Source organism: Lactuca saligna, chromosome 2, assembly GCF_052625555.1.
Source record: "Lactuca saligna cultivar CGN05327 chromosome 2, ASM5262555v1, whole genome shotgun sequence".
Taxonomy (NCBI): domain Eukaryota; kingdom Viridiplantae; phylum Streptophyta; class Magnoliopsida; order Asterales; family Asteraceae; genus Lactuca; species Lactuca saligna.
Genome location: NC_136418.1, coordinates 166,398,824 through 166,409,841, shown reverse-complemented (window position 1 = coordinate 166,409,841; position 11,018 = coordinate 166,398,824). Strand labels below are relative to the sequence as shown.

The 11,018-nt window shown below is 32.9% G+C and overlaps 1 protein-coding gene across 1 annotated transcript; it reads right to left on the bottom strand.

The window, feature by feature from the left end:
• Positions 1-3,015: 3,015 nt before the first annotated feature.
• On the bottom strand, positions 3,016-6,785 carry LOC145032623 (AT-hook motif nuclear-localized protein 14-like). The gene is made up of 6 exons (XM_078981499.1): positions 6,274-6,785; positions 5,901-5,953; positions 5,675-5,806; positions 4,317-4,469; positions 3,959-4,244; positions 3,016-3,285 (listed from the first exon to the last, which is right to left on the bottom strand). The coding sequence occupies exons 1-6, from the start codon at positions 6,698-6,700 to the stop codon at positions 3,221-3,223; spliced, it is 1,116 nt and encodes a 371-aa protein (XP_078837625.1). The 5' UTR covers positions 6,701-6,785; the 3' UTR covers positions 3,016-3,220.
• Between the last annotated feature and the right edge of the window lie 4,233 nt (positions 6,786-11,018).

The window sequence follows — 11,018 nt, the reverse complement described above, 5'->3', positions numbered from 1 at the left end:
GGGATTTTTTAGAGAGATGGAGAAGCAATCCATGGTGAATCCATATAAAAGAATCAAGGGTGCTTGGGATTGCATATTTAAGGTCTTTATTGATTTATTACGATTTTAACGGATAGTTTTAAATGTTTGGATAATAAGACTTCATAAACATTTATTGACTTAGAGTGTGTTTAGACTCTATTTAAAATGATTAACACTTTTTACTTATTAATTTATATAGGTATCGAAACAAAGTTTCAAAAAAAATGTTTGGGAGCTTTTGATAAGGTAATGAGGAGTACCTTATCAAAAATGATTTATCTTCGGGGTGTGGAACTGCTTAAGCTATTTTTGGAAAAGTTCATATCCAAACACTAATTTAAACTTATATCAGTATGGAACCGATAATAAGTTATAACACTTCTTAAATAAGCTTAGCCAAACATAGGGCTGTAAATGAACTGAATGTTCAACAAGTTGTTCGTGAACTGTTCGGCAGGAAGTTCGCTTATGTTCGTTTAATTAATAAATGAACGAATATGAACACAAATTATTGTTCGTTTAGTTAAACGAACGAACATGAACAATAATCTCATTTGTTCAATTATGTTCGTGAACGTTTGTTAAGTCGTTCGTTTACATTTGTTTATGTTCATTCATATAAGTTCTTTTAACGTTCATATATGCTTAATTGTATTTGATTACATTACTATATTTATGTTCATTTATGTTCATATATGTTTGAATTATGTATGTTTATCTTTGTTCATTTATGTTGGTTCGTTTATGTTCGTTTAGCATGTTCACAAACATAAATGAACAAATATGAACACTGCAATTTGTTAAACGAACAAACATGAAAAAGAAAACACGTTCGTTTATCAATTCGTGTTCGTTCATTTGTTAGGCTAACTTAAACGAACGAATATGAACAAACCCTGTTCGTGTTCGTTCGGTTCATTTATAGCCCTAAACATCCTCTTAAATTATGAGTTTTTAGTAAATTACTTATTCATTACTTATTGATTTATTTAAGAAGTTTGTGACACATTATTTCCTAGTTACACAAACAAGCACCATTTGTCAAACACTAAAAAATAATTCATCATCTTATTACGATGTGTTATTAGATAAGCTAAAAAAAACTATATTTTGACACCATATAAACTAATAATCACTTTTTATTAAAGAAAATAGAAATCATTTTAAACAAACAAATCTCAAACACCCCTTAAACAACCCATTTCCTATTTTGATATATCAAAATTTCTGAATTTGGTTTTTCAGGCTCGATTTTGGTTTAATTTTTGGGTTTGGCTTTTTTACAATAAGCCAAGTGGGCTGGAATCTTTGATAAGACAAATTAGTTTTGATTAAAAAGTTGAAAATAATCGATTCATTTTAGTGACGGTTCACTTGAGAATAAAAAAAATTAGAGATTTTGAGATTCAACATCAGTCATATATTTTTCATTTGTCGTTTTAACGTTCCAGTGTACCGATAGCACTGGAATATGTCTAATCATAAATGATTATATGGCAGAGAGATATAATCATATATGATTATACATGTTTATACGTATATGCATAATCATAAATGATTATACATATATGTCTGTTCATAGATTGAATAATCATATATGATTATGACAGTTGGTGGCAAAAGAAGTGGTGGTGACAGAGATGGCGGTGATATAGCTGATAGAGGTGATTGTGGTGGGGTCGGCTGGTGTCAGAGATGATGGTAGTGGTAGCGGTGACGGTTATGGTGGTGGGGATGGTGGCAGATGATAAAGGAACGAAAGATACTATATAATCATTTATGATTATAATAGATATGTCGTACCGATATGCCGGAGGGTTAAAGCGGCAAATGTGAAAGATGTGATTGAGGTTGAATCTTATGGAACTTTTCTCTCTCTCTCTCTCTCTCTCTCTCTCTATATATATATATATATATATATATATATATATATATATATATATATATATATATATATATATATATATATAAATCTCAAATACCCCCTAAACAACCGATTTACTATTTTGATATATCAAAATTTTGAATTTGGTTTCTTGGGCTCGATTTTGGTTTAATTTTTGGGTTTGGCTTTGTTACAATAAGCCAAGTGGGCTGGAATCTTTGATATCACAAATTAGTTTTGATTAAAAAGTTGCTAACAATCAATTCATTTTAGATATATATATATATATATATATATATATATATATATATATATATATATATATATATATATATATATATATATATATATATAAAGCATAGAAATAAATAATATAAGTTTAGGTTGTAAGTAAATGTAGTGTTACAGTTGATTTTTTTGATATGGTCAGAATTATATACATAGTAATTTCTTTTGATAAATCATTATAATTTATAAAAACCATTATTCTTTGAACATAATACATATAGAAAATCAATTTTTAGATTTCGACAAATAAAACATGAGAATAATATCTGTATGTATAAAAAAACTCATATTCAAATATAATAGTAAAACTAACTTCACTATGCATCACATATTATCAACTTATTAAACTTATTAAGTATGGAAAGTGATGTTTCCACTTGATAAATTGATGTTTTCACTTTAAATATATGTTTCACCAACTTTCAAAATAGCGTAAAATTGTTGTATTTCATGTGGACGGATCAAATGGAAATATCACTTCCCATTAAGTATATGAAGAATTGTTATCAAGTACAAGAAAGTGATAAGTTAATACTAATCATTAAATAGATAAGGCAATGAGAAAGAAAAAAATATTTAATATATCAACATGAAAATTAAAAATGATCAGAAAAAGTAATATGTTAAAAAAATTCAAAAGTTTTATTTTATATCCAAACATGGCAACATGGAACAACACAAATATAGGTGTAAATGTGGTAAGTAGTTAGAAAATCTCACTATGAAATTGGAATATAATCTTATTGTTAATTGCTTCAAAAATAATAAATACCAAAATCAATGTGAAATTAGATGTCAACTTACAAATAAGAAAGAAGAAATAGGAAGAAAAAAAAAATGCATATTTTAAACATGATTTAGGTACATTAGTTAATCCAACAAAACAAAACAAAACAAGTTCAAGTAAAGCATATGCTAAACTGCTACAAGTACACATCAAAACATATTCAACAAGTATGTTTTTGGGTTAACTGTACAACTTCCAACCAGAACCGGTTAAACCCTAACCATACTCCCCCAAAAGCTTCAGTCTTGGAACCGATCATAATCTCCATTCTTTGGAGATTGATGCGCCCCATGGTTTACCCTTCCTGCAAAACCAAAAGTTCACGTGAGCCGTGGGGCCACGGTTTACATTCACCTTTTTTTATGTAATGAAAAACCCATCTAAAATTATTGAGTTGCAAAATTAGAAGATAAAATCTTGGTTATTGATTTGAATGTATTAAAAAGTTCTGTAGAAAAAAAAAAAGTGAAAACATAAACGAATTTGAATGCTTGGATATTGCACAAAATAACTTTTGTTTATTGACTTAAATAATCATTTTCGGATAAGTTTGTTACATTTTCACTTATCCACTTATTGTGTTTTGGTATCACATAAATTGTTTTTCGGCACCACATAAGCTCTTGCAACCGTTTTTTACTGTATTTTAATATCGAATAAGCTATTTAACTAAATAAGTAGTTTATGTAAGCAAATCTCAAACACCCTTTAAAATATAAATTTATAAAGAAAGAAAGTGTAAATAAAAAGCTTTTTCAAAAAAAAAAAAAAAAAAAAAACGTTTAATAATATATTAAAAAAGATTGTTATGCAAGTTGGCACCCACATGTTTTTTTTTTTTGTCAAACAAACCTATATTTACAAATAGATTTAAACAGCCCTATTTTGCAAAAAAAGATTTCTAAATAGTTCTATAACCGAGAAAAACTCCAACTGTGTGCTGTTTCATTAACCCAAAAATGCAGGGTGGTATATACCTGAGAAATCATAACCACCAGTGTTCCTTGAATCATTGTTATTCCTCCAATCACCTACAGGCAAACTCCTATTGGCAATCATGAACTGGTACCCATCAATACTTTGCTGCTCATCGCCGCCACCAACCACCACGTTTCTTCCGGAAGACTCTGGCGGCGATAGGAAGCCAAGGTTCGGAACCGGTGGCGGCCCGATATTATGTGGTGGCAACTTGGTAGAAGCATCACCTTTTATGATTGTAGTAGCTTCTTTCTTACCCTCAATGGCAAAGGTGCCAACAATTACCTGAAAAAAGCAATCAAAATATGAGAATAAATGTCACAGAAAGAAGTACACCCGAACTTAAATGAATAATACCTGCACCGGGCCTGCGGCTATGAGCGGCCCATCGATGCTGCCGCCTATAATATGCCCGTCTTGACTAGATAAACACACACTTAATCCACCGGTGCTACCACCAAAATCAGTGCGTACATATGATCCACAAAGTGATAGGATCTCGAAACGGCCCTGGTATCAAATAAAAAAACCCAGTGTCTATGTTAAATCCATTAAGTTAAAAAGAAACAAAACATTATCGATGTGACAAAGTGATAGAATTGTTACGATAAAAAATAGTTTAGAGACCTTTAATGGACAAAAAAAATCTATAGTTGATTATTAATATATAATTTAATGATATATATATATATATATATATTCCTTAATTTATATTATTTTTATCCATCAATTTAAGGTTAAATACAATAAATAGTAGCTTATTTATAATTATTTGTATATCAATATATAATTTTAGCTGCTATAATTTGGTAGATTATTCATATTACAATTTTTGAGCATTTGGTAGATTATATAAATTACGATGTTTTAACAATTTATTATTGGGAAAATCCACATAAAAGTCTCAAAATTTTGGGAAAATTTTCAATAAAATTCTAAAAGTTTTTTTTTTAACAGAAAAATCCCGATTATTTAACAATTTGTCTAAATTAACGAAAAAGTCATTTTTTATATTTGAACGGCAAATGATAGATTATATGATTTTCTCAAACTAATGGATTTTTTTGTTAAAAAAAAAATAGGATTTTTTTGAAACTTTTCCCAAAAGTTTGGAATTTTTCTGTAGATTTCATTTTATTATTGTTATCAACTAACTATTTGTTGTTCATATTTGGCCAGTTTAGATTTATTTTGTCCAACAAATTATAGGTCCTATGTTATTCTTGTTGTATTAATTATATTTAAGGTTCTAAACGGTATGAGGCGTGACGTGACAGCTAGGTCAAACCTCAAACTTTTACGTACATGACGTTGACGTTTTTTAAAATGTGACTTAAGACGACAATTTTATATACATAAAAAAAATCGCATGATTATAAATTTATATAAAATATATTTGTTTTTTAGAAGAGTTATATGAACACTTAATAACAAAAAGTTAACAAATACTCAATGGTTTCATTTATGATGTGAAAAAATCAAAAAAAAAAAATGTCATGAAAACGTTATAACACACCTTGACAATATCTCCGCCATGAGACGGCATAAAAACCATGAGTATACCATTATAACCGGCAGACAACATGCTATAAAAGGTCATGATGATGCATTCTTTATGAATTTAAAAAGTTAGGCAATTTGGATGTTGACAAAAATATGTGAACACTTTAAACCCTACAAAAATGGTGGATATAAAAGTGCTTAAACTAGTTTACCTCATAAGCAATATTTCCCCCGGATGTGGCTGGCTGGCTTAAAGATGCATTAGAAATCGAACCAGATGCTGAGAGGACACACATCTCTAGCTTGCTTTGTTGCATAAACGACATAATTTTCTGGCCAATATCCTGCAAAGAATCACAAAAGCAAAAAGTGGGCCATTGTTTAAACTTAACACCTTCAACAAAAACTATAAGGGAACTATAGTTTCGTATTTCATACCTCTCCAGCAGTCACTGTAATGACATGAGGTGTAAAACCTTGCCCAGTGTTCCCTAAATTAACAGAGACAAAAATGGAGTTAAGTTTGTAGATGATTTTCCAACTAAATCGAAGAAACAAACAACAATGGAAAAATTCATGTTTGTTGAAAAAAAAAAAAAACACATTAAAAGTTCGGAGTAATATCTGGAGATCTTCCAAGCACAAATCAATAAGCAATGCATCATATGCATGAAAGAAGCAACGAATAGAGACATATAGCTCATATACAAAGCAAATATAACAAAAGAATACTCAACAAACCCTTTAAACTCATATTCAATGGGATTTAATTCATAATGGTATAAATTACAGAAGTTAAAGAGATACCCACCGAGAGAAGATTTCTTGAAAGAAGTAGAAGCGGAGGAGCCGCCGACACCCAAAGATAATTCCTTTTTCCTCGGCGACAAAGGTGGAACAGAGGTGGACGGAGAAGACGAGGAGGAAAGTCTCTTTGCAGCGGCGGCTTGCTCCGGCGTTCCATACTTTCTGGGTCTCCCTCTCTTCCTCCGGACGGCGGTCTCTAAGGGAGACGAGACGGCGGAGGGGGCAGAATTGTGAGCATAGAGTATTTGAGAGGGTCTGGGATCGGTGTTGGTGTTTTGTAGCATTCCATTGGTGATGGTTGTGGGAGGTTGTGATGGTTGCTGGTGCGGGTGGCGTTGTGGTTGCGGTGGGGGCTGGGGCTGGGGCTGCGACTGCGGGTGGTGGTGGTGGTGGTGATAATAGGAGCCTAGACCAAGGTCATCCGGTTCCATCAGAATGGTGTGAGAAAAAAAAAGGTTTAAATTTTAATTTATTTTATAATTTCGGTTGATATTGTTTCCCTATTTTTGAGGAATTTGGATTGGGATTAGTTTGTGTTTGTGTTATTTTACAGTTCTTTCGGATGAGGTGTTGATCCTCTGCCGCATGATTGGTGGCGGGTGTGAACAGTTGATGGAGTTTGACCCTCGCAATTTTGACTCTTGATCAACAATGTGGTCAAATGTATCAAAAAGTCAAAACTGTTATACTTTATAAATTTGGAATATATTTTTTAAGTTTTTTCTATGTATACAAATACTGGTATACTCATACATTAAGTTGTTATCAATAAATTAAAATTGAGAAAAAAATAAATTAAACATGCCATATTTGAATAAATAAGTAATATATATGGAATGAAACTTAAATAAAATAACTTCTATTCGGTAATAGATAATAATTATAATAAGACTAGTTTGATATTTATTGATTAAGCCATATACGGTTATGTCAATACATAATTGAGTCAACATAAATTACAATTGAGTCGATACATGATTAGATATCAAATAATCTGAATTTAACTTGGTTTTACCAAACTTAGTAACAAGCATATCAAACAGCTTTTAAGTTCATGAAAAAAATAATATAATAATTTTTGATCGTAAACCAACTGAGTACTCAATAAACCATTCATGAATCATTTAACATAAAGTTCTTTTACGTTTATCTATTTAATAGACCGACAAAAATGAACATTTTTTTTTTCATTTACATAAAAAAAACATTATGTTTGTTTTATGTTGTTTTATATTGATTATTAGATTGTAGTATATATTATTATACAACCAATGATAATAAAAGTTGAGCTTCTAAGTGTGGTTCGATCTTTCCAACACATAAATAGCGTAAAATATATAATTAACACCGTTACATAAAATCAAAAAGGAAATGACAACCAATTTTTTCTCAAACAAACAATCATGTTGTACAAATTCACATCCTAAATAAGATAAAATATTTAAAAAGCAATCCTAAAACGGAGATAACCCGAAATTAATTTCTAAATCAATTTCGGACAGATATTTCTGGGCTTTTGATAATTATAAAGAAAATGTTTAAACTTAAAATCAATGATTCAACGTATTTTAATAAGAAAAATAAATTAAAAAATATATTATTTAAACCATAATAATATTTAATATAATATTAAAAGTACGATGTTATAATAGAAAATAAACAAAAGTATGATATTATAATTAATTAAAGTATCATACTTTTGTCAATTATAACATCATACTTTTGTTTATTTTATATTATAGCATTGTACTTTTAATATTATATTACATAATATTATGGTTTAAATAATGTACCGTTTAATTTGATTTTCTTAGTAATTTCATGTAACACCCAGTTCTAGGTATGCATTTAATTAAGTCAATTTTATAATTCTACCCTTGGACTCGACGAGTTGAAGGCTCAACTCGTCGAGTAAGATCGAATCTGGGTCAGGAACTAAGTAGTCTACTCGACGAGTCGGAAGACTGACTCGGTGAGTAGGCTTTGTCTAATGAAAACCCTAATTTCAAGGGTTTGTCTCCCTATTTAAAGAAAATAACACCCCTATGACCTCCCTTGTCACTCCCTTAACGTCCAGAAAACCCTAAACCGCCACCTTTGAGCCTTGTGGGTATTTGTGTGTCATTTCTTGAGCTACCTTGTGTGTTTGAAGTTTGGGTGAACAAGAGGAAGAATGAGGAATTCTAGAGGAAGAATGAGGAATTCTAGAGGAGATTTCAGATCCAGAATCGGCACCATCCTCAATTTCTGGTAATAAAGCTTCACACTTAACTTATGATTTCCTAGATCTTCTTATGGTTATTTTGGGCTTTGAAGCTTGAGTCTTGGGATTTGGACGTCCCAAGTTGATACACCTTCAGATCTAGACCTTGAAGGGTCCTCATGGCATAAAGGTGCCATCTTTATGGCCATAAGAACCCCCATGCATGCTATTAATCCCCATTTTGACTCTTTAAGCTCGAAAGCTTCATGCAAGCATGTAAAGTTTATGACCTTACGTGGTATATCGGCCTTAGGAGCCCAGGTCTACCTTTTGGTTAAGTTTTGCACATCAGAAATCGACTTATGGACTTGGTCCTTAGTAGACTCAACGAGTCCGTTTGGGACTCGGCGAGTCATGTGTTGATTCCCCAAATCAGTTTGGGTTTCAAGGGAACCCAATTGAGTTTAGAAGAGATTGGATGAGTCCATAGGAGTGACTCAACGTATTAGGACATAGCCATGGCCTGGAAACCATGGGACTTGGCGGGTGGAAGAACACACTCGGTGAGTCCAAGGCAATCTCCCAACCCATGAAGATAGACTCGATGAGTTGTTCATACAACTTGGCGAGTCAGAGACTGGACATGTTCATATGATGAAGATAGACTCAATGAGTTGTTCATACAGCTCGGCGAGTCGGTTAAAGGTTATCCCGATAACATGAATGAAGGAGTACTCGTCGAGTTCTTACTAAAATCGGCGAGCAGAATCGGGTTGAGGAAAAATGAAGGACTAAGGGACTCGATGAGCTGGAGGGCCAACTCGGCGAGTCAGGTCAACTGGAAGTTGACTTTGACCAGGATGTTGACTCTAGCCAAGGGTAAAATGGTCATTTTACCCTGACAATAGTTATCAGTGTTTTGACTAAGTGTCATTGTGGCAATTATAGTCGGGGAGTCGTCGGAGCAGCAGTCAGACATTTCTCGCTCAGTATTACAGCATTCAGCTACGCGAGGTGAGTTTCCTTCCAGTAGGAGCGGGTCTACGGCTAAAATGTCGGCCCGTTTAGGTGATAGTAGTTCCGGACTTGGGTGCGATACCGGGGTAGTCCCGAGAAGTAGTTTAAATGCTTGATGTACTTGTAAGTCATGCATGTATATGTGATTATGTTATAGGTTACGATCATGTTATGCTATGTTCAGTTTATTCCGGACTTCGGTCCGATGCAGCGGGCAAGGCCCTAGTTATGCCGGACTTCAGTCCGATGTAGTGGGCGTGGCCCTAGTTAGTCTGGACTTCGGTCTGATGCAGTGGGCAAGGCCTAGTATTTGCTTTATATATTATTGTATTGTATGTGGTAGTTTGAGGGAGCTCACTAAGCTTCATGTTTACCGTTTTTAGTTTTGGTTTCGGGTACTTCCACTAGCAAAGGGAAGGGCTCGGGATGATCGCATGGCACACACCACAGTCTTCAGCCTGGGAGTTTTACTCTGATATCTTATATGACATTTGACGTAAGATTTGATATGTGATAGATATTGTGAGATTTTGAAACACTTTGTTGTTGATTTTATACTTTGGTGATGAAATGATGGTTTTAATGATGTTTTAAAAACAAAATTTTTGGGTTGTATTTTTGGGATGTTTCAAGTTGGTATCAGAGCATTGGTTAGAGATATTCGGGCACACTTTCGGGTGTGTCTGAACTCAAACTGAGGAAGTGGTATAAAGTTTTTAAAAGAAAAGAGTTTTAGAAAAAGCAAAAATATATTCTATTTAAGTAAAAGAGTTTTGAAAAGTGAAAAGGGTGTGGTACATGCAATCAGCCGAGCTCAAGTAAGTACTCCCAAATTACCTATACAAGTTTATGCTATGTTATGATTATCAACTTAATTAGAATAGCATGTTAGATTAGGATTAATGATATAGGAAGGAAGCCTTATGTGCCTGTTATATGTGTTCCAGCTTTATGAGAATTGCATGCTAGTACAAAATTGTCAGTAAGATAGCCAGAATAGTATATGTTTGATTATGTGTACTCGATGCTTGAATGTCGCTTGCTTTGTGCTTTTAGGAGTCTTAGTTACCTCTTACTAACCAGTAAATGAATATGTTACGTTACATATTGTGAGGATTATATAATTTCAGAAGGTTAGGTCTAGCTCTACTGCTCAACTCTTGTTTGAGTCCAACCGTTGTAGGGTAGGATCTTTCATTCGAATAATTATCTAGTCTTAGTGATATGTAATAGTGTTCACGAGCTAGTTCGGGGGAGGTATCCGGGACTTCTTGTGCAGCTGATAGCGGAGAGTGGGTTGACGATTACCTTAGGGTAGGCCTAGGATGTGAGTAGCAGAGAGTTATAGCAGTAGAAGGCACTTGGTGGAATCAAGGCGGTTCCTGAGGAGAATACGAATAGATGTGGAAGGTAGTATGGGTTGTACTACTGAAAGCAGAGGATCCGTACTCGAATCAAAGAAGGATGAGACAAGACCATGGAACTCGTAGTAGATACGATCCCTCGAGTTATAATTGTATTATGACATT